This window comes from Diceros bicornis, chromosome 5, assembly GCF_020826845.1.
Source record: "Diceros bicornis minor isolate mBicDic1 chromosome 5, mDicBic1.mat.cur, whole genome shotgun sequence".
Taxonomy (NCBI): domain Eukaryota; kingdom Metazoa; phylum Chordata; class Mammalia; order Perissodactyla; family Rhinocerotidae; genus Diceros; species Diceros bicornis.
The window spans coordinates 26,247,500-26,272,968 of NC_080744.1; the positions used below are offsets into that span (position 1 = coordinate 26,247,500).

The window sequence follows — 25,469 nt, forward strand, 5'->3', positions numbered from 1 at the left end:
TGTTTTTCAATAACCTTTGCTTTCACATAAGCAGAGCCTGTGAAGTATAGAAAATTAGAAATAATGAGAAAGAAAGATACAAAATTAAAAATATCATATTCCCGCCACCCACAGATGACCATTTTTAATACTTTAGTTAATATCCTTCCTGTTTCTCTTAGTTGGTATCAGCCTTTCAAATAAATATTTGCCTCATCTAATTCTCAAACCATAATTAAATTTCTCTGATTGTCCCCCAAAACAACATAATTTGTGCAATCTAAGACTATAGATACCATGTAGGTATTCTGTCTCTTAAGTCTCTTTTCTAGAATAGTAATAGAAGAAGAGCCTGGAAAGATGTCCTGCTGCCTCAGAGTGACTGTGCCTGCCAGTGTCATGCTGGTGTTACAGTCTGAGCCCTGACGTTCTCCAAAGGAACAGTTGTGGAAGGCAATAAAAGACTTGATGCAACATCTGGAAGGGTGCCTTGATGTGGAGCGTGGATGGGATGGTAAAGCAGATCTCTCCCCACAGAATGCTTTCTGAGAACTTAAATAGCCATTAAGTGAGGGCTAAAAATCTTTCAGGAAGAAGGAAACATCAGATATTGTCATCAGCCCAATCAGCTGGTTGCTTTTCCACTTAGTTAACATTCTACTGGTGACTGGGCCCCAGGCAGAGCTGATCTTTCTCTTTCAATCAAAATATCTTATACTCAGCAGCAGTAATGCCACATGACAGTCTTATCCTTTGGAAAAGCCACACGTATCAGTTAACGTTTTGTGTTGAGTGAAGATATCTTTATACTATAAAGAAGTATAGGCTCAAGATGAAACTCAGCCATGTCTGAGACAGACATACTAGCTCACTTGTGAATTACATACAACATAAAAAAAAAATTAAGTTCTTGTTTCACCTCTTAAGGCTCCTTGACAATCTCCAGGTTCAGGTTTGGGTACTGGCTGCAAGTGCCTGGGGCGCACGGTGCACCCACCACACAGATGTAGAAGGCTGGATCACTGAGCTGGGCGGCTGTGATGTGCAGGGAACTGTGCTTGGTGGTTGTATCCAGAGTCACTGTGTGCCTTCCATTCAACTTTTTGCTACCACTGTGGGTCATAGTTATCAGGGAAACAGGACCTCTCCCAGTGTCCAGTTTGTACCGCCTTAAGTTGTTAAAAGGACTCACTGTATAATTGCATTGAAATGTGCAGTTTTCTCCCTCCACGATGATCAGGGATGGAGGACTCTGTTCCACTTGGTTTTTGCCACTCACCCCTATTCAAAAAGCAAAGTGAGATTCAAGAGATAGCTCAGCCATTATTAATGTTTTCTAGTTTGCATCCCTTCCCTCTCTCCACAATGAATCCCAAGTGAACAATAAAATGGCCCCTTTTTCTTCCCTTGTCTACCCCAATGCAATAAATTTTTGTTGAAAATCCTAAGAATATGTTCCCTGGATTTCCTATGTCTACCTGGTTAAAAGTCTTCTTTAACTTACAACAAAAATGAAGCCACAAAACCACGAAGGAGGTCCTCAGATGCTTCTCCATTCTTCTTCTGTACAGGGCTGCCCCCAAAATCTAGCTTGTCTACTCAACATGTTTTATTTTTAACATTATACAAAAGGATTCTCAGGGTGTATTCCCAGCCAATCAGAGAGCACCTGCCCAGTGAATCAGAGACTAAATTTTACTATCCTGTACACAATCATATTTACCCGCAGGGCCAGTGCAAACACTGTCATCTTGGGGTCAGAGCTACAGTAGCTCAAAACCTCTGATTAAGCTTCTTGCTAGGTTTCCTCCTCACTAATTGTAACTTGATGTAGAATATAAGCCCCTATATGTCTGTATAAGCTTAATATATCAGTACTTAAAATGTATTTGAAGACCTCAGTCTGAATTCCGGTTGTATGTGATATTAGTTAGGACAGTCGAGCCTCAGCTTTCTTATATGAAAATAGGTGCAGTAACACTTACTTGACCATTTTTGAAAGATTTACAAGACATGATGCAGGCTGTTGGCAAGATGGCAGAGTAGAAAGTCCTAACTCTCTTTCCTCCGCAGAAACACTGATTTACCAACGATATTAGTACCAAAATACCTTGAAGAGAAATTCAGAATCCAGCTAAGAAGTAACAGAGGAACACAGACAGAACAGTCACATTTATACAGGTCAGAAGACAAATTTCACTTTACCCACATCAGTTCCTCCACCAAATCAGGTTAGCTCGGAACCAAGAAGATACCCTAGGCCCATGATTTCTCCCACGGAGGCATGAGAGGGAGAGGGTAGTGAGTGAGATTTGAATGTGCACCTGGCCTCCTATCCTCTCAGGGTGCCCTCTCTGGGGCTGAATTCTATCTCACCTCATGCCAAGCACTGACGGACAGGCAAAGCCCAATCGCTTGGGACAGTAAGGAACAACAGAAAGGAGAGGGTGTCCTCTTCCAGCCAGTGCTTCTCTGTGAAGTAGGGAAGAGAAGAACTGAGGCTTATCCTCCATAGAGAGGGAAGGAAGCAAAGAGGGTCTTATCTACAGCATTTCAGAGTGCCATCTATGGATCAGGTTTCTGTCTTGCCTCGGACCAAGTGCTAAATAACAAGGATAGCCTGGTCCTTGGGGACAAGTAGGAATGAAGAAAAGGGCAGGGCTTTGTTCTACAACCAGCACTGCTTTGTAAGATTGGGAATAAATGCAGAACTGAGGTTTTACCTCCACAAGGAAGGGAAGGAAGCAAAGGAGGTCTTATGTCCAATAATTCAAAGCACCCTCTATGGAGCCAGTTTCTATCTCACCTCGCACTTAGTGCTGAATGACTGGCAGAGCTTGGTCCTCTGGGACAGTTAGCAAGAAAGAAAAGGGGCAGGTGGTATTATAGCTGGCACTGTTCTGTAAGATTAGGACAAAGCACAGAACTAAGAGGTTTCCTCCAAAAGAGAGAGTAGGAAGCAAAGGAGACCTTGACCAACATTTCAGTACACGCACTGAGGGGTTGGTCTCTATCTTGTCTCATACTGATCGCTGCTGATCATTGATGGTCTCTCCCAGTCCCAACCAGACCATAAAGACCGGGAGAGCTAGCTGCTTCTTCAAATGATTGGACAACAAAGCAAACCTATGAGGAGCATAAACAATCAGAAAAACATGATACAATCAAAAGGAACAAGAAATTTCCAGTAACCAACAGATAGAAATGGAAATCTGTGTGTTGTCTCACAAATAATTCAAAACAATTGTCTTAAAGAAGCTCAGTGAGTTACAAAAGAACACAGATAGACAACTAAATGATATCAGGAAAACAATACATGAACAAAGTGAAAAGTTCAACAAAAGCGTAGAAGCAATAAACAGGAACCAAACAGAAATACTGAAGCTGAAAAATACAATGCTGAACTGAAAAATTCACTAGAGGGGTTCAAAATCAGACATGATCAAGCAGAATAAAGACTAAGTGGACTTGAAGAAAAATCATTTGAAATTATCCAATCAGAGGAACACAAGAAAAAGAACACGAAATAGTGAAGAAAGACTAATGGACTTATGGGACTTTATAAAATGAATCAATGTATGCATCTTGGGAGTTCTAGAAGGAGAAGAAAGAGAGAAAGGGACAAAAAGCCTATTTAAAGAAATAATGACTGAAAACCTCCCAAATCTGGGGAAAGAAATGGGCATCCAGATACATGAAACCCAACGAATCCCAAGTAGGTTGAATTTAAAGTGATGTACACTGATAGACGTTAAAATCAAATTGTCAAAAGTCAAAGACAGAGAAAATATTGAAAGCAGTAAGAGAAAAGTATCTCATTATATTCAAGAGAGCCCCCATAGAACTGTCAGCAAATTACTCAGCAGAAATCTTGCAGGCCAAGAGAGAGTAAGATGATATATTCAAAGTGCTAAAAGAGAAAAACTGCCAGCCAAGAAAAACTGTAACCCAACAAAACTGTCCTTCAGAAATGAAGGAGAGAGAGACTTTCCAGACAAATAAAAACTGAGGGAGTGCATCACCACTAGACTTGCCTTACAATAGATAATGAAGAGGGTTCTTTAATCTGAAATAAAAGGACATTAATTAGCAAGATGAAAACTAAAAGTATAATAGTGACTGGTAAAGGAAAGCATATGGTTAAATTCAGAATAGTCTAATACTGTAATGGTGATGCATGATCATTTTTAACTCCAGCGTGAAAATTAAAGGATGTGAGTATTACAAATAACTATAAGCACAATAATTTGTTAGTAAATATACAATATAAAAATATGTAAATGTGAAATCAGTCATATAAAGAAGAAAGAGGAGAAAATTAAGGGCCTGGCCTCATGGCCAAGTGGTTAAAGTTCTGCATGCTCTGCTTTGGCGGCCTGGGTTCACAGGTTCAATCCTGGGTGCGGACCTTCTCGACTCACCAACCACACTGTGGAGGTGTCCCAAATAAAAAAAAAATATAGAGGAGGATTAGCACAGATGTTAGCTAAAGACGAATCTTCCTCAGCAAAAAAAAAAAAAAAAAAAGTGGGTGGGAGAAAAGTAAAACTGTAGACTTGTTATATGTAATCAAAATTAAGTTGTTATCACTCAAAATAGGTTGTTATAACTATAATATATTTTGTGTAAGCCTCATGGTAAACAGAAATAAAAAACCTTTAGGAGATAGATAGACAAAATATAAAAAGAAAGGAAGCAAATCATATAACTACAAAAAAGAATCAAATCACAAAGAAAGAGAGTAGGATAGGAGCAAAGGAACTGCAAAACATCAGACAATGATTAATAAAATGGCAGTAATAAGTTTCCACCTATCAATTATTACTTTAAATATAAATGGACTAAATTTCCCCATCAAAAAATGTAGAATGGTTGAATGGATTAAAAAAAAACAAGACCCACCTATGTGCTGACTACAAGAGACTCGCTTTAGCTTTAAGGACACTCATAGGGTTAAAGTTAAGGGTTGAAAAAAGATATTCCATGTGAATGATAACAGAAAAAGAACAAGAGAGGCAATTCTTATATCAGACAAAAGAGATTTTAAGTCAAAAACTGTCAAAAAAGACCAAAAAAAGTCATTATATAATAATAAGGAGATAAATTCATCAAGGGGATATAATAATTATAAATATATATGTACCCAATATTGAAGCCCCTAATATGCAAAAAATAATTAATAGATCTAAAAGGAGAAATAAGCATTAATACAATAATAGTAGGAGAATTCAATATCCCACTTTCTACGATGAATAGATAATACAGACAGAAAATCAATACAGAAAGGGCAGAACTGAACATCACTATAGACCAAATGGATCTAACATAGAGAGAACAACCTGTCCAACAACAGAAGAGCAGACATTCTTCTCAGCTGAACATAGAACATTCTCCAGGATACAACATATGTTAGGCCACAAAATAAGTTAGCATATTTTAAAATATTGAAACAGTAAGTATCTTTTCTGACCACAGTGGTATGAAGCTAGAAATCAATAACAGGAGGAAAATTGGAAAATTCACAAATATGTGGAAATTAAACACACTCCTGAACAACAAATGGGTCAAAGAAGAAGTGAAACAATATCTTGCCACAAATAAAAATGGAAAAACAACCTACCAAAACATATAGAAAGCATAAAAAGCAGTTTTAAGAGAGAAGTTTATGGTGATAAATGCCTATATTAAGAAAAAAGAAAGATATCAAATAAGTAACCTAACTTTACACCCAAGGAACTAGAAGAAGAAGAAGAAAGGAAGCCCAAAGTTAGCAGAAAGAATGAAATAACAAAGATTAGAACATAAATAAATAAAATAAAGCCTAGAAAAGAACAATAAAACTAACAGCAGCGTTTCTGAAAGATAAACAAAATTAACAAACCCATTAGCTAGAAGAAGAAAAAATAAGACTCAAGTGAATGAAATTATAAGTGAAAGAGGGGACATTACAACTGATACTACAGAAATACGAAGGATCACAGGAGACTACTATGAACAATTATATACCAACAGATTGGATTACCTAGAAGAAATGGATAAATTCCTAGAAACACACACCCTACCAAAACTGATTCATGAAGACATGGAAAATCTGAACAGACCAATAACAAGTAAGGAATTGAGGCAGAAATCAAAAATCTCCAAAAAAGAAAAACCCAAGACTAGATGGCTTCATTAGTGAATTCTACTGAACACTGAAAAAAGAATTAGTAATGCTGTCCAAACTCTTCCCAAAAATGGAAGAGGAAGGGGCACTGCCAAACTCATTTTAAGAGACCAGCGTTATCCTGGTACCAAAGTCAGACAAAGACACAACAATAAAAGAAAATTATAGACCAATAACTCTGATGAATAAAGATGTGAAAATCCTTAACAAAATAATGGTCAAACAGAATTCAAAAGCTACATCCTATTTTTTAAATTCTACATGGCAAAAAGAAGACTACAAATAAAGTCAAAAGGATAACAATAAACTTTTTAAAAAGACACATATATATGACAGTTATATGACAATTTTCTTAATATAGAGAATTTTCTTTAAAATCTATATTTAAAGGACAATAACACCACAGGAAATTGGCAGGTATATGAATGGACAATTTACAGAAAAAATGTAAGTGGCTTTTAAATATATGAAATGAAGCTCCATCTCATTCATAATTAATTATTAAAAATAAAAGAAAGCTTAAATGATAAGCAAAAGTCAAAAACCTTATTAATACACAAGGTTTGGGGAAAACAGGTGTTCTTTCTAATCACCAGTATTGGTGGTATACATTAGTAAAATATGTGGAAGACAATTCGGTTGAACCATATAGAGTACTATGAGTATGTTCCTTTCTTGAATAACATTTTATTTTCCCTGAAGTGAATAATGATTACATTTTTCTATTTTAATATTCTGACTTTTTTATGTGCTGTTCATCAGTTCATTGATGACTAACTTCCAATTTTCTGCTGGGTTTGGGAAGTAATCATGGCTTGTTATACGTACACTGGTAGAGAACACGGGTGGTCTGTTACTATATATTTTCTCATTCATCCTCCTACTTTCATCCTCCACTCCCCCCCACAAAAGTCCTCAAAATACGCAAACACAGACACACACAGAGCATCATCTACCTCAATTATTCAAAGGTAATTATTGTTTCTGATGCCTAAACCCTTCCACGGGGGTATAACATACATCATGGTGCTTCTCACACTAAATCCAGGATTCTTCTTTATTTGCTCTTCTATGCAAGTTTTCATTTCTCCATATACTGCTCACCCTCTAAAATTTTGTTGACATCATTGTCTGCCATCATCTCCTTTTCTGTTCTCTTTGTGAGTTTATGCCCTTTTCAATTTCTTTATTATCTTTTTAATAGGGTTTCAGGGGATACGGGGATGAAAATGTATGCTTAATCTTCCATTGGCACTGCAAAACTATCTCACTTGAGGCCTTGTTGTAAGAAAGCCAACATACCTGTGTACTGGCCAGGGATAAGATGAGGGGCATCACTCTTGATTTAGACTTGAATCATTTCTTCAATTCTCTTTCTGCCCCTCCACTTCTTTTTGATTATTAGCCTGTACCCAGCATCTGACTTACCAAAGAAGAAACCAGGATAAATGTTGCTTTGCTCTTTTTTCATTTTTCAGTTATATGTGAGATTCTGTTCCTTCTCCTTTCATCTCTTTCCTTCTTTCTCTATGTAGAACTATGGTTTTTGGAGGCTGTATCTCTCCTATCGTCTCTCCTAGCAAAGCCTGTCAGGAAGACATTCTGCAGATGCCACCTTCTCTGGCACACATTGGCTCTCTAAAAGAACAATAAAACACAGAAATACCCACACGAATGGCCTGGAACAACTTGTGGGGGTGGATTTTGACTGCAAGAATGGGCACAGAGACCATTCATTCTTTGCATGGTTATACTTTGAAATTACTTTGGCCCTAGATGAGCAACTATTGGTGTCAGACTGCTTTCCATTTCACTAATGAAGAGCTGGGTATGAGGAATGTTCACTTCTTATTCTTTTTGTTTATTACTGAGGTCACATTGGTTTATGACATCATGTAAATTTCAGGTGTACATCATTATATTTCAGCTTCTGGATAGACTATACTGTATTCTCCACCAAAAGTCTAGTTTCCATCTGTCACCATACGTATGTGCCCTGTTACTCCTTTTGCCCTCCCCGCACACCCTTCCGCTCTGGTAACCACCATCTGTTCTCTGTGTCTATGTGTTTGTTTGTTTATCTTCCACGTATTTGTCTTTCTCTGTTTGTCTTATTTCGCTTAGCATAATAGCCTCAAGGTCCATCCACGTTGTCGCAAAAGGCACAATTTCATCTTTTTTACGGCTGAGTAGTATCCCATTGTATGTATATACCACATCTTATTTATCACTTCATCCATTGATGAGCATTTAGGTTGCTTACCAGTCTTGGCTATTGTGAATAATGCTGCAATGAATATAGGGGTGCATATATCTTTTTGAATTAGTGTTTTAATATTCTCTGAATAAATACTTAGAAGTGGAAAAGCTGCATAATATGGTATTTCTATTTTTAATTTTTTGAGAAATCTCCTTACTGTTTTCCATAGGGGCTGCACCAGTTTGCATTCCCACCAGCAGTGTATGAGTGTTCCCTTTTCTCAATATCCTCTTCAACACTTGTTATTTCTTGTTATTTCAATAATAGCTATTCCGACATGTGTGAAGTGATATCTCATTGTAGTTTTGATTTGCATTTCCCTAATAATTAGTGATGTTAAACATCTTTTCAAGTGCCTGTTGGCCATTTGTATACCTTTGGAAAAATGTCTTCTCATATCCTCTGCTCATTTTTTTTCCTTTTTTTTTTGCTGAGGAAGCTTGGCCCTGAGCTAACATTCGTGCCCATCTTCCTCTACTTTATATAGGACGCTGCCACAGCACGGTGTCAAGCAGTGCATTGGTCTGTGCCCAGGATCCAAACCTGCAAACCCTGCAAACAGACCACGTGAACTTAACCGCTATGCCACCAGGCCAGCCCCTCCTCTGCCTACTTTTTGATCAGGTTGTTGGATTTTTGTTATTGAGTTGTATAGGACTACGTGAAACTAAAATGCTTCTGCATGGCGAAGGAAACTATCAACAAAGAGAAAAGATAATCCACCAACTGGGAGAAAATATTGCAAACCATATATCCAGGGTTAATTTCCAAAATATATAAAGAACTCATACAACTCAACACTTCTTGTTCTTATGCTCTATCTGTTTGAATGCTTTCTGTATCAACCAGAGACTGAGGAACAAATAGCCATAGATTGTGCTGAATCCAGAGTGGATCAAACAGTCAGAGACACTCAGCAGCCAGGCCTCTTGCTGCTGCTCAGAGTTTGTGCTCAGCTCCCCCTGCAGCTCCTGTCACTGTGTCACTCAGGGCACAGTAGTACACAGCAGAGTCTGACTCTTGGATTGAGGCTTTCTCCAAGTGGAAGGAGGTGGTTTCTGTATCATATGTGGCTTCAAAACCTTTGTTGCTTCCCTTCTCGTTGGCCTTGGTTGCTCTCAGGAGGAGCTGTGGACCTTCGTCAGGATATTGGACATACCAGAAAAGAATGGGGTACCCTGTGGGTGAATAAGTACAGTTTATCGTCAGGGAAGCCCCTTCTGAGAGTGTCACTTGGCCTTCCATCTGGGTCACTGAGTCTCCATAGGTTTGTCCTGGGGAAAAATAAGAGATTTGAGTCACCTTGGGCATAAAGCTCTGGGATAAAATGATGGTTACAGATTTTACTGACATAACACTAGAAAGAATCCAAATTTCATGAGGCGTTTTACTTACCAAGCATTAAGAGTACCACAGTCACTAAGCCTGGAGCAGCGTTCATCTCTAGAGAGTCTCCTAAATAATATTCTTGATTCTTAACATGAAGAAATGTTGAAGTCACAGTGAAATGATAAATGGAAGCCTACATTTCACTCAGGAAATTGCTTGTGTTAGGAAGCTGCACCCCCTGGTGGACAGGGACTGAAATGCATGTTTCCTAGACTCCTCCCCAAGTCAGAAATATGTTCTCATCTCTGACTTTATTTATGAGGCACATGTTAATCATCAAGCGGCCCTTGTAAATCTCAACAACAGCTACCGTAACCTCTCAGGTCTATTTTGTTCTTAGGACCCCATCTTACATGGAAGTTCTTTAACAGAGCATCCCAGGGTATTTCTATAGATGAGAAGATATCAGTTTTCTTGAACATTTTAATACAGTACTTTATATTCTCATGTATTCATTGTGGGCCAGCCTATAATCTGTTAGAATGTAAGAAGAGGGTTTAGGGCTGAATACAGAAGAAGTAATAAGAATTCAAGTCATTATTGAGTGTTTCTGTGTTTTTCAGTACAGAACCCCTATATAAAGACCACTGACTGACACTTATGTGCTCACTAAATTTTTGTTGAATTAAACAAAAATAATGAATAAACAGTCTTTGATTGAGGATTCACTACTATTTGAAATACAATATTTCCTTGCTCCTAAAATACCATTAATTGTAAGGAATGTTTTTTTTTTTTTTGTGTGTGTGTGTATGTGTGTGTGTTTGTGTGTGTGTGTGAGGAAGATCAGCCCTAAGCTAACATCCATTACTGATCTTCCTCTTTTAGCTGAGTAAGATTAGTACTGAGCTAACATCTGTGCCCATCATTCTCTATTTTGTATATGCGATGTCACCACAGCATGGCTTGAGGAGCAGTGTGTAGGTCCGTGCTGGGGATGCAAACCCAGAAACCCTGGGCCGCCAAAGTGGAGAGTGTGAACATAACCACTACACAACTGGATTGGCCCCAGGAATGCTATAGTTTTAATAAAAGCTTTTTAGAAGAAAAAACCACACTATCTTAGCAATAGTCAAATATTCCTGAATTTCACAATCATTAAAAAGTGAAAAATATGAATTCTATACAGAAGAAACATCATAATTGAAGTTACTGAATCCCTACAGAATGAACTGAGATTAGTATCTTATTCTCCCACTGATTCATTGACTCCAAGATATGATAGCTAACCTATGTGAATCAGACAATGAATACTAATCCCACACTCTTAATGGAGATTGAGCCTCAAGGATGCTTCCACTGTGGTCCATCTGCCAACATTTTGGGGCCAAACTCTGATCAAATAATTTTCCCCCACAGGGTAAGGAATCCAGAAGATGTGGATTTGCAACAAAAACCTGGAGCAAATTTAGGACCCTCTTCTTTCCCAGCCTTTCAAATTGTTAAAGACATATCAGCTGATATTCATACAACAGCTCATAATGGAATCAATGTTAGTGATTTAAACTACAGCTTCTGGGATCCCACCACTAACTTCATGAATCATATTTTCCAGGATTGAAACCCACTAAGTTATAATTTTTTAATCACCCCAGGTGGGGCCGGCCTCGTGGCTTAATGGTTAAGTACACACGCTCCGCTGCTGGCAGCCCGGGTTCGGATCCTGGGCGTGCACCGACGCACCGCTTCTCCGGCCACGCTGAGGCCACGTGCCACATACAGAAACTAGAAGGATGTGCAGCTATGACATACAACTATCTACTGGGGCTTTGGGGGGAAAAATAAATAAATAAAATAAAATTATTAAAAAAAAAAAAAAAGCTCCCCAGGTGGTTTTGTTCCAGCCAGACCAATACCATTTGCAAGATTTCATTTGTGATAGTTGTTCTAGACCAAGATGGTTGTCAAAGATCAGGGAGAAAGCTCTGGGATTAACAGGGGAAAACGTCCCCTGGCTACACAAATTTAAAAAAACTAGTCTTTCTCTATGACATACGAGCAGCAAAAGCAAGCTCTTAATTAGCTACCTTTTTATTACTATTCATTTTATAAAACCAAGCAGAGAACCTCTGAGCATTATCAGGGTATAGCTCTGGAGAAGGACAGATTTTCTGTAAGGCCTTGTAAACATTTATCCCTAGACATGTAGATGGAAACTCAGCTCAGTCTATTTCTTGGAGTTCACTCTACACAGATTCAGATCAAGAGCCTTCATGAGTCCAGAGCCATCATGTGAATAGTCTCCCAGATGGGGATATAAAGAACAAATTCAGGCCCAGATACTGTTTGAATTCACATATTCTTTCCCTTCTCCTCCATTTTCCAAATCACATTGCCAGAACCTGGCACAAAACTATGCTAGAAAGAATTCTGGAAAAGCTGGTACAAACTTCTATTCTGATACTTAAGGAGAATGAAAAATAAATTGGGTTGATGCTGAGTTGAAATAAATGGTACAGCGCGTGGGTGCAGAAAGTTGTTATGTACCCTTTAAAAAAAGGAACATAGTTTAAGGCCAATTAGAACCTAGAGGATAAATAGTTCGCATTTTGGGTCACACAAGAAGACTTGTACACCATTGAGGGAACATATTTGTTAAATTTGGATTTCTAACGGCTTTATTAATGTATAATTTGCATAAAAATGAACTGCACCCATTTAAAGTGAACAATTTTATTAGATTTGATCTTTGTATATACTTGTGAAGCCATCACCACAATCAAGATAATGAACATATGTGTCGCCCCAAAAGTTTCCTCACGTGTTTTGGTAATCCTTCTCTTAACACTTTCCTTACCATCCGCTCCCATTTCCAGGCAACACTTGTGTCATAAATTAGTTTGCATGTTTTATACCTTTGTATACATGGAATCACATGTAATTTTTTGTCTGGCTTCTTTCACTCAGTATAATTATCTTGAGATTCTTACACGGTCTTGTATCAATAGTGCGTTCCTTTTTGTTGCTGAGTAGTATTCCATTGTATAGATATAAACAACTTGTTTATCTATTAGTCTGTTGATGGACATTTCAGTTAGTCCCAGTTTGGTGCTATTACAAATAAAACAGCTATGAACATCTGTGTATAAGATTTTTTATAGACGCATGCTTTCATTTCTCTTGGGTCAATACCTGGGAGTGGAATGCCTGGATCATATGGTAGGTTTATATTTGACTTTGTTAAACTTACTTATTTGTTCTGGTAGTTTTTCTTTTTTGTTTTTGTAAATTCACTTGGATTTTATATGCAGACTACCATGCTGTCTGTGAAGAAAGATAGGTTCATTTCTTCTTTTCCAAACTGTGTGTCTTTTTGTTTCTTTCTCTCGTCCTATTGCACTGGCTAGAACCCTTACTACAATATTACATAGAAGTGATGAGAGTCAAAATTCTTCCCTTAGAGATGATCTTAGGGGGAAAGTAGTCAGTCTTTCACCATAAAGTAGGACATTTGATGTCGGTTTTTCATTAAGGCCCATTATTAAATTGAATAAATTCTCTTCAATTCCTAATTCATTGGCAGTTTTAATCAGGAATGGCTGCTGGATTTGCCAAATGATTTTTCTGTACCTACTGAGCTTACCCTCATTCACTGATCATCTGCTACTTGTCAATCTCTTTGAATACATTATTGATAAATTGTCACAATAAAATATTCAAGAGGATATTACTCTCTTGTTTACAAGAGAGTACAAATAATGAAACAAAGCTCACAAGTGTCTAGAAAGTTCGTGGCAGAGCTAACAGTTTTGAACACAGATCTCTCTGATAGCAAAAACCTATTCGCTGGGTTTTACTATAGATTATTTTCAGAGAAAATTTGAGAGAGATACTAGAGGGTAGCAACATACTTCTTCTCAAGTCTTTGAAATATTTTAAGATAGCATGTTAACAGGCTCTTTATTTATGAAAATAGAACTAAAAGAATAATTAAATAATTGCAGGTTTGGCTCTTTCACCAAAAGAGGAAAGAAAACATTATAAAGGATACACAAACTACTGTTCAGGAGCTCAACACCAGGTAGTGGCATGAGCATTCCTTTCAGACTAAGTAATAGGCACCTGACTTGAGCAATGCACTGTAGCAAGAGTGACAAACTCTTCTAGGCTTGGGTGAAACACCAGGGTACTAGAACTTCAGTCATGGCCAGAGATCACTCCCTCTGTTTCTTACAACTTGCTTGTGATAAAGCAGTCTAGAGCATAGTTGCTCAAATTAGCCATATAAATGGTTCTTAAAAATTTTTTAATGGAATTTCCATGTGATCCAACAATTCCATTTATGAGAATGTACTCAAAAATTGAAAGTATTTGGGTGTATATGCAAAGTATTGAGTTATTATATACCCATGTCTCCATCAAAAAGTGGAAGCAATCCAAATGTCCATCAATAGATGAATGGATAAAAAAATGTGGTATATACAAACACTGGAATATTATTCAACCTTAAAAAGATAAGAAATTTTAGGACAGGATGCTAAATGAAATTAGTCACAAAATGACCAATATTGCATGATTCCACTTATACGAGGTATCCAAAGTAGACAAACTCATAGTAAGAGAAAGTATAACGGTAGTTGCTGGGGGCTGGAGGGACAGAAGAATGGGGAATTATTGTTTAATAAGTATTAATTTTCAGTTTTTCAAAATGAAAAGTATTCTAGAGGTGGATGGTGGTGCTGGTTGAACAGTATAAATGTACTTAATATCACTGGATTGTACACTTACAAATTTTTTAAATGGTGAAATTTAAAAAAAGAATTTAAAGGCACTCCTTTTAAGATTTCTACCCATACATTGGCTTTCCAAATGCAAATATAAGGTGGAGTTACAATACAAGATCACTTATCAACTATCCATTACCATTCAAAATTTAAGGCACTGAGAAAATGGGTTAGAGGTAGAAGGAATAAATTGGGAGAATGAATATTTTGGATTGTGGAACATTGATTGAACAAAGAGGGCCTGGAGGTGTGCAAAATGAGCCACATGATGGCAAACCAGCTTTTGCAGGAGTGGTGAAGGAAGGAAGAGCAGATAAAGAACATAATTTATTCTCTCCTCCTTCATAGTGTCTTTCTAAGAGCCACTAATTATTGATCATTTTGTGGATAGGACTGGTGGGAGGCAGGTAAGTCTACATGATGGAAATTGAACTCTTCCTTGCAGGAAGTGTTAACTAGGTGGAATGAGCCTTAGCACAATGTTTGTCACATAGTAGTCACCTTAGAAAGTAAACAAGAGTACCATTAACCAGCTAAGAAAACTAAATTAAACTAATACATTAAATGGTATAAAAGAGCTTGATACACAAATAGAGCAGAGAGAGATTTCACAGCCCTTCTTATTCAAAGCAATGTCTGTAACATAATATATACTCAATAAATATTTATTGAACAAACTGATCTGAAAATCCACCAATTCACACATATTTTTACTAATTTTTTCGAGTCAGATGTTTCTGAATTGTCTTAGTCAATTCTTTGAGCTCAATCTAATCACCAAACGGCAAATTGTTTATTGTGGCTCTTCTTTGTATTAAATAAATAATTTCAAGCCAATGATTCAGGGGTAAGGACGTTTTTGATGAATGATAACTCTAGACATGATCTATGAACCTAGAAAGATATTGTCTTAGAGTGAGTGTTTTCTCCCTAACCCTACTCCTGTGCTACCACAGCCTTAGCCACTTCCTATCTGTGATGGCAATTCCCACATTGTCTTGACAGATGCGGGTATCAAGCAGAGCCCTGGGGTTTTGGTACACCTCCTTCCAACACACCTCTCACTGTGGGCTCACTCAGCACACAGAAATACACTGCAGAGTCCTTCAGCTGTGAAGCTGAGATGACAAGGTTGATGAATTTGTTTGCCTTTTGGAAATTCAATGAGTAGCGACCTTTTGTAGCATTTTGCCGGCTACAAGAATTCTGATGAATAAGAAACATCATCGCCCCACTGCTGGGCTGCTTGTACCAGAATAGACTATAACTAACAGAACTGGTATCATATCTGCAGTTCAGGGTGACAGCTTCCTGCTCCTGCACTAACATTGCTGGTTGGGCTTGAGTTACCTTCTGGGCAATACTGCAGCCTGAAGGAAAAAAGACAGAATCAGAGGTTTAGGATAAGTGGTGTGGGACAAAGAAATTCTATTTTATACCCTTATACCCCTCTTTCCCAGGGTACCCAAAAGATACTGCCTTCATCCCTTGTCCTTAGGTCATAGAGGAGGCACATTCCCACAGGGCCATCCCTACCTAGCCACATTGAAGCCATGACCACCTTCAGAAGGCTGGAGAACACCATATATGAGTTCTTCCACTGAATGGAAAATATCTTGCTCTTCATTTGAGAGCCCTGCACTCTGAGGCAAGCCTGACAGAGTGAGGGAAGAATTACTGGGTATGGGCTGCTGCTGCCCCAGGACAGGAAACAGGGGTTTCAGAGTGTAGCAAATTGGTATGGATTGTACCAAACTCCTCTATGCACTTGTTGAGAGTCTCACCCAGCCCAAACTCCCTTTTGCATTGACCAACTCTTAAACTGATAACAATTACATCTGAAAATAAACATGGGTACAATTTTATATTGAAAGGAAGATGGATGATTCAATCAACTACTATGTTCAGTCATTGTATCTGTCATGGAACTAGGTAGGTGGCACTTATTTATTTATTTGTTTGTTTTTTGTGAAGAAGACCAGCCCTGAGCTAGCATTCAATGCCAAACCTCCTCTTTTTTGCGGAGAAAGACTAGCCCTGGGCTAACATCCGTGCCCATCTTCCTCTACTTTATATGGATGCTGCCACAGCATGGCTTAACAAGCGGTTCATTGGTGTGCACCCAGGATCCGAACCAGCGAACCCTGGCCTGCCACAGGGAAGTGCCCGCACCCAACCGCTTGCGCCACTGGGCGGGCTCCCGTGGCACTTATTGAAAAATACTATGTGTAATGGATAATGGAAACAATATTAGATGGAATAATCATATTTCCTCACACCTATGTATGCTGTTGTATCATCTAGGGTAGAAATAAATCATTTTATGATAAGAAGGCAAACCTTCTTGGATAATCACTGTTACTCTTTCGATCTATGTATTATTATCGCAATATTCCTCCTCACTGTCAATGTCTCTTCAGTCACCTATCTTAGGCCATATTTAGAAAAATCTAATCACTCTGTGCTGAAGAATTTAGACTAAAGCCCCTCAGACAGCGAATCCTGTCACAAAGGTCCCCTTCTCTTTTCTATTTAGTTTTGACAGCCCAGATCTATTCATAAAGGCCAGAATATATACCAGAGTTTGGCCATTAGGTTATCCAAACTTTGATTTATATTTTTCCCTGTACATCAGTTGGGACCCTAAATGAACCACAGTAAGCTTCTATATTCTGAATGCCCAGTTCTGAAGAGAATATACCCTTGGTGACCCCATACAACTCCGCAGGACAGCTGATCATAAGATCACCAATTGTAATAAAACTTTCTCTTTGTATGTAAATTAAAAATAAGGCCAAGCCTAGAGATATTACTCAATAACATGGCAAACAACAAAAATCCATTGGCTATCATTGCCTATCTCTTGTTACAGTAGCCAAAGCTTACTGTATTTGTCTCAAAAGAATTGTAGCCTCAGCTAAATTGGTGGAAGCATTTTCAGATCTTACACTGGAACTTCCATTAAATCTGATGGTACCACATACCACACAAACTGTTCAAAATTATAGACTATGAGTCTCTAAAATTTTTTCTACACTTTTCTACATTTCACAACATTTTTCTACCAGTTGGCTGGGTAAATATGAAATATTATTCATTTAGCCTCATATTACTCAACCCTAATACATTTCTCAATCAAATGAATCTCATGATTGCACTTCTGCCTTTCAAGTAGTGTCCATGTCTAGAACGGAACTTGTGGACACTCCCACAACAAATTCTGCATTAATAAGTTTTTTTAATAATATTATCTTAAAAATTAAAAGAGTCAATACCAGACTGGTTATGCAATAACTACTCCAGACTCCCTTATAAAATCCAATCTTTTAGCAGTAATCTATTACTGACAGTCAATATGTTTTTAAAGTAGTTCACAGCTTCCAAATACTATGGAGACAATGAGCTTTCTTAACCATCTAATCTTTTCTGAACCCTCTCAAGTGTCTTGTGTATCCCTATTGAAAATGGACAGCAAATACATGAATTATTTAGTGTCTTCATGCTACTAAAAGAAATTTGTGTCACAAAGACAAAAGTCTAACAGTATAAAAGACACTGTAGAAGCTAGAGAAAAAACACTTGAGCAGGTCATCATGCTAAACATGGCTTTCTGACTACAGTCCTTATGCAAGCTGCTCTTTGAGAACATAAAGACAAATCCATGGAAAAGTTCAATAATTCCATCTTACATGCAGAAAATCTGGCCCCTAATTTTGTACAGAATCACTAGAAATGATTGATTTCTTTGATTCACAAAGACAGTATATCTCAAAGCCAGGACAAAGGTCTGGGTGGAGCCAAATGATCTCCTATGAATGTTTGCCAAAATCCTCCAGAGACAACGCTTCACAGTAGGGACATATGGGCTGCAGTATAAAAAAAACACTGGTGGGGAAACTTTTCTAGGATGGCAGAGAATGGCGCTAGTTCAAGCCCTTCTTGTAACCAATGTAAACTGTAAAGGTGGCATATGGATTGGAATACTGTCCCAAGAAAATATTTGAGTATCTCCAAAAGGATCTTACACAATTGCATTCCCTCCGTGGGTCATGAATATGTACTAGTAACAGTATTTTATTTTCTGCATGGGTTGAAGCACTCTCCTGTTAGAAAACCACAGAACTCACAACATTTACAAATCAACTTGATTTTGTGTTTATGCCATTTCAATTTATCTCTCATAGGGGAGCAAATTTCTCTGGGGCAGTTATGTAAAGTGTTGCCTTCACTCAGAGACTTCACCTTTCTTGTTACCTCTCTATTCTCTAAAAAAGTGGAAAGAACAAGTGGAATATTAAAACTGAAATTAGTTACTGTAGCAGACACCCTGGAGCTCCTATGGCCTAATGCCGTATTAGCTTTAGCTCTCATGGCCCTGCATTCTTCCCCTCACTAAGTCATGTGTTGTCTTACTATGAACTGGTCACTGATAGGCCCATGTAACTCACAATATGCCAAAGCATACGCATTCTAATCTTTCATAAACAGAACTAGATAAATAAACCCATGATACTCAGTCTTTTCGTCACAAGCACAGGCTGATTATCTGGATTTTTGTTTAATTAGCCTATACATGATCTTAACCTGGGTGACTTGGTGCTCTGAAAAAAATCCCGGAGAAAAGCTGCCATTGAGCTTCTGGAAATTACCTTATTAGGTACTATTTATTACCAATTCAGCAGATGAAGTGCAAGAATTGATCCCTGGTTACACGATTACCAACTGGTATAACATCACGCATCCTTAATTGCCAAGAATATAAGTTACTTAAATTAGAGATCTTAAACCAATGTTCTCCAGAGAATGGTCAGAAGCAGACAGTCCACAGAAGGTGAGTGCTGACCCAAGCTCCTTGAAACAAACATATAACAGCATAAAGTAGACAGCTCCATCCAACACCACTAGAAGAGAATTCTCCTAGAGGTTTGTAACCACTGACTGTCATACTCTCCTTTGCATTCTTTTGTATTTTGTCCTTTTAGTGTATTTCCCCACTTCAATACTAGAATGTTTCATATTTCTGATTTACCCTACCTTTTTCTCTTACTAATAAAATAATTTGCTAAGATATTGGCTTTACTTGATGCAATAACAACCCTAATGCCATAATTCAGTTCTACAAAACCATTGGTAGTGCAACAAAGTAAAGAATTGTTGGATATGGCATTTAATGTCAACTTCTAGGAAATCCAAACAATAACCATACCCCAATCAATATGGCTAAAGTGAATTTTGATCAATAAACTTATTCTTAAAATGATATAAAAATTTAGAATAGAGTTGGTACAACTAGACTTACATAAAGAATATATCTCAACCTGACTATATGAGTTGGTTCAACACTCCCCTGAACCACTCCATTATTGATTACCATAGTGTTTCTTTTGTAAAACTATAAATGAAATCTCCAAGGGAATTCAAACACTGGAAATTTTAAGTTATTCCTACAAAATGATTAAAAAGTTCGAAACCTCAGGCACAGAGAGGACTAAGGGTGGTGGCAGAGGTAGAGAGATCATGCATATGCCCAGTGGCATGTGCTTCCTCTCATCAATATTCAGACTTCTCAAAAGGTTATGTAGTGTATGGTTACATTCATATTATTTTCTTTAAAAGGTAAAAATATAAAAGAACAAATCAAGATTTGCAAAGAGTTAGGGAAGGGGAGGTGTGTAATTACAAATTACAAACAGATAGCACAAAGGAATTTTGGGGAGCAATGAAACTGTTCTGTGTTGTGATTGTGTGCCAGTTACATGTCTATACAATACATTAAAATTAAAAATTCACAGATATAACTATACACAAAATAGTTTCTTTTTCTATGTAATTTTTACAATTAAAAATTAAAAACACAAAAAGTAAAGTAATTGATGTGGTTTCTATTTTCCTGACTGGATTCTGCCTTATATGTATATTATTTTCTCAAATTGGAAAAGAAAAACACTAGCAATGCCAATTGTGTAGGTAAAATAATGAGTACAAGAAAAACAATGAGGTCTTAATCCTTAAAATCTGTGAATGTTACCTTACATGGAAAAAAAAATACTTGAAGGAATTAAGCTAAGGATCTTGAGATGGGGTATAATCCTGGATTATATGGACCTAAAAGCAATCACATGTATACCTCTAAAAGATGCAGAGGGAGATTCGACTACAAAAGAAAAAAAGCCAATGAGAAAATGGAGGCAGAGACTGGAGTGATGGAGCCACAAGCCAAGAAATGCAGCACCCACCAGAGCTGGAAGAGGCAAGGAACAGATTCTCCCCTAGAACCTCTGGAGCAGATGCAGCCCTGCTAACACCTTGATTTCAGCTCAGTGAAAATAATTTCAACTTCTAGCCTCTAGAAACATGACAGAATAAAATTCTGTTGTCTTAAGATACCAAGCTTGTGATAAATTGTCCAGAGGCAATAGGAAACAAGCACACAAACCGTGGCAAAGGTTGAAAGTTTGAATGTGTCTGGATCTGAACTAACTTTGTACTGACTCTGCACACTCTTGCTAGAGGATTTCTTGTCTTCTATTGGATAAATCCTCGCCTAAGTCTGATAAAGCAGTTAATCCTACAGTAATCACAACCTCTCTCTTCTAACTTGTGTTTAAGAAGAATAAAACAATAAAAATATAAGCCATTCTTCCCTCTCACTCTGTTATCAGTCTCAGAGAAAATGGACTAATCAAGACTCAACTTGCTTCTACTGGACAGGAGATAGTGGTTCTAGTTAGAAAAATCATCAAAGCCAGTTGATGGGCTGGGCTACAATACTGACCTTTCTTCTTCAGATGTTTTAAATCTAATTTAACCTAATGATTTTCCCTATATGAACAAAGCAGTTAACTAATAGCTAACAATCATAACTCAGCCAAGAAGTATCATCTCACCACACCAATTGCCAATTATATCCAGCCTGAGGAAGACTATGAGGGATCTTGAAAATAGCCTACACTTTACCAGGTGTGGGACAACGAGAGAATTAATTTTTATGCAAATTTTTTCTTTAGCTTGATTTATCTACAACATTAGAAGAATTATATCTTTTTAAAAGAAACTTGTGGAAGTAATGTTTAATTCAGTCAAAACATAAAGATGAGGCAGGGAAATTTGTCATAAGTTATCTCTAAAATGAACACTAATTCAAATTCCTTCTGCAATCCACTAATAAGAGTTGAGTAAGGTGGATGATAAATGTTTATAAAAAGTTTTCCCACATACTCCAGAAAGGAAGATTTCAATAATAAGTGTAATAATAAAAATTAAATGTCTAGGAATAAATTTAATTATCTTAAAACAGTGGAAATTCATGGAGAAACACATAGATAAATGGAAAGAAACACTGTGTTGTTTTATAATGAAATCTACACTTTCAGGAGTTTATTCTTCACAAGCCAACTTATAAATTTGAATCTAAAAGCTTAAATTACAATTTTGAATATATAGCAGAATTCACCTTTTCCTTCTTTCTTTAAGAAACATCTACTGATTATCAAGTGTGTAAAAAGTGTGTGCAATGTAGCAATGACTAAAAGACACAACTGTTCACTGTCCTTCTAAATTCTATGAGAGTAAATGTGAACATACGGTAACAAAATTTTGAAAAAAAAGAATAGTTTTGTGAGTCTAATCCTAAACTCACATTCTTGAATAAGTCACTTCCTGCTTTAATTTCTCTCAAACACACAAATAATATATACATCACTGGGCTCTAAAGGAAAACCCAAGTCACATTTGCTCAACTAGAAAGTAGTCAGAGCACAAATTTTATCACAAAACTATAGAGAGGAAAAAGATAAAACTATAATTGTGACATCAAATCTTTCACAGAGCTATTAAAAAGCAGGTATTAGAGGAAAAGGTGATGAAACTAAGAATGCTCAATTCAAGATATGATATTAAGTGAAAAGATCAGAATCCTAATTATGCCATAATTTATGAAGAAATTAAACTGAATATTACCAATAAATTATCTAGGTGCAGAATTATCAATTCCACATTTTTACATTTTCTATATTTAGCATGCAATGTTTTATAATCAGCAAAAAAATAACACGCGATTTTTGAAAGACAAGAGTTAAAAATTCACCAATAATAGGAATGTGATATTGTTACTAAGGATTTATTTAAATGAGAAGAGTCTGAATAACAAATGTAAAGTCATCTTTAAAGCCTGAATTTCAAAATAAAACATTATTAATTCCCTTCATGAATCCATTAGGTGACAATCATCCAACAAAATGTTCTAACCCTTTCCGGGTCACCTTGAACCTAACATTCTTATTATACGCTTTTGATGTCTAATACATTAGTATCCACTTGTAGACAAACGATATGACAAACGCTATACTTCAAGGTCTGTGCCAAAGTAAAGGGGGCTTCCCCAGTAACAGGTTTGTGTACAGGTTGCAGGTGTCTGGGAAGCAACGTGTACTCGTTGCACAGAAGTAGACAGCTGAGTCTCCAGGTTGAGTGGCTGCAATGTGCAGGGAGAGATGTTTGGCTGTCTTATCCAATAAAACAGTGAGTCTTTGGTCTTCTTTTTCCTTCATAATTGAGTGAATGTCTATAACGTGCTGGGGACCTTTTCCACGTTCTTGCTTATACCAAGAGAATTAGATTGAGGCACTGTTTGAATAAGTACAGTTGATAACAGAGCTGTTTCCCTCCTGGACACTCAGGGTAGAAGGATGCTGCTCCACATTCTCTCCTCGGCTCAAGCCTATGGAGAAAGAAAAAGTAAGAGAAAGGAGAAAGCTTGCCAAGTCATTAAACGCCAGAATTTTCTTTTCCTTTTTATGGAAACTAGAGGAAACCTGAAGAAAGCCAGTCTCCTTTTTGGACTTCTGAAGAATATCTTCTAATATAATGTGCTTCCCCAAAATCCCTCAACTCACAGTCCAGCTGCAGCCACAAGAACGAGAATAAAGCTTGAATGGATGTCTTCATTGTTCCTTCCAATTAGGATTGACTATACACTTGCAATCTCCAGCCAGCAGAGCTACTTATGTTATCATATTGACCCTTCTTTTCTCTAACATCATAGTGGTTTCTCACATTGTCTACCCAGCCAATAAGAAAAAGACTTAGCCTCTGCCATAAGCCTATTCATTCAGAATCCACTAAAATGTACCCTTCACATATTCTGCATCAGCAGAGGTGCACTACCATCTTGTGGTCACATCTCTAACTATTGAACTCTCTGGTTAAATGTTCTTATCTTACCTTGTGCCTGTGAATAACTCAGATGCATAAAGAGAGCAATAGGTCAAACAAATTAGGTCTTAGATCAGAGATTAAATGCACAGTAAAAATGTAGAGATCAAGATTCATATCTCTGTACACTATTGAGTCATTGTTAAAAAGTTGGAAAGAGGTGGATGCTGTTTCTATTTATTTAATAATGGTCCTGGTACACATGTTTGAAATCAGGAAAGCACCATGGTTTACTCTCTTAAACAAAGAAAATACAGAACCTTCCCTTTCAGCCAAATCTACTATCCTCGTTTGTCTGTTACGGAGAAAATCTCTTTCTAAAAGGAACCCATAAGCCAAAGATGAGAGAAATAGAGAGAATTTCATTCACTATTCCAAATACCTATTATCTCAGACTCTGCTCCTCTAAGCTGGCCTTGATCTTCCCAGAGAATTGACAGTACCAATAGTCAAAATGTGGAAACTTCCTTCAGTAAAGATGATTATGATAAAAGATCAAATCTCAAAGACAAGGGAGCAGGGGGAGAAGTTCAATGAGTTAGGACACAGTTTGACCCATAGATTGGGTTGGTTTGCAATGAGAAATGTAAAATGCTTTAAAAAATCTATTCCTTTTGCTACGTGGATTATATACTGCAAAGTATTGAGAGAAAGAGTAGAAATTCTGAGAAAATATTAGGCTGCAAACTCAAAAAATGTAACCATATGTAAGTTTACTCTACAGATGCTTTTATTTTCTGATATCAAAATGGATGGCGTATCCTAAATGCAATGACTGATTCATATCCTTAGTAGAATTTCCTCAAAAGTATAAGCCACCTTTCCTGACATGGATTTCTGCTGGCTTGTCTATTGCTTGCTGAACTTCTGTACTCTATCATTTTTCTCCCAAACTTCACTACGATGTTCTTTCCGCAAGACAGTGATAAAGTGCTTCAGTCCTGTAAACTTCCAGAATTATCTCCTTCTGCCAAAAAACCCTGTCTCATCTACTTTATTAACTTGGTATTTTACAATTACCTCTGTAAGAAAAAAATCTAGGAAAGCCTAAATATTGCCCGAGTCTGCTAGGAGAATACTACAAATGAGTAACTGATCCTAAAGAAACGATCATGATAAGTGATCCCTGGGAAAGCAAGAGTACCTCATTTCCAGAAATGGAAGCCCCTTTCCTGTGACTTGTACTCAGTGATCCTCTGGAGTTACAGAGAATAAATATAATCCTTCATCCACATTTCATATCCTTAAAGAGTTGAGAACAGCTATGATGAAGAATCACAAAAACATATAAATTTGTATGTAACTATAAAATGTGTGTTTTTACAAATATAAAACTTCTCCATTCTAAGGATCTTCCTATATTCTCTCATCCATCTTCCATAGGATAGAATTCCCAAATCCTGTACCAGGTAAATTTCCCTCTTCTTAGAGACAGGTAGTTTAGGACAATATTTGCCATTTTGAGTTAGGTATCCAGAACTGAATTTTATAGATTGAACATGCTCTGTTCAGCACAGTGTTCCGTATGTTAACTACAGCAGTTAGCAACTCCCTGGGCATACTGGACCACAGCTTTCACAGACCTGAACTGCAGAGATCTGACTGCCTGAGCTTGCATTAGACAGTTTCTCTTTGCTCAGCAGTGTGGTCCTACAGGAAGAAAGCAGAGGAAAGAATTCTAAAGAGGAAGTGAGGAAATCCAATTTCTTTCTATTCCCATATCTGACAAACAAGTGTG

At 37.3% G+C, this 25,469-nt stretch overlaps 3 gene segments (V, D, J or C); all 3 read right to left on the reverse strand.

Moving 5' to 3' along the window:
• Positions 1 to 901: 901 nt before the first annotated feature.
• On the reverse strand, positions 902 to 1,535 carry LOC131405465 (T cell receptor alpha variable 10-like). The segment is given in 2 exon segments: positions 902 to 1,260; positions 1,484 to 1,535. Coding segments are annotated over 2 exon segments (411 nt in total).
• Positions 1,536 to 9,344: 7,809 nt separating this feature from the next.
• On the reverse strand, positions 9,345 to 9,882 carry LOC131405466 (T cell receptor alpha variable 9-2-like). The segment is given in 2 exon segments: positions 9,345 to 9,679; positions 9,801 to 9,882. Coding segments are annotated over 2 exon segments (381 nt in total).
• Positions 9,883 to 15,532: 5,650 nt separating this feature from the next.
• On the reverse strand, positions 15,533 to 16,103 carry LOC131405467 (T cell receptor alpha variable 14/delta variable 4-like). The segment is given in 2 exon segments: positions 15,533 to 15,888; positions 16,055 to 16,103. Coding segments are annotated over 2 exon segments (405 nt in total).
• Positions 16,104 to 25,469: the final 9,366 nt, after the last annotated feature.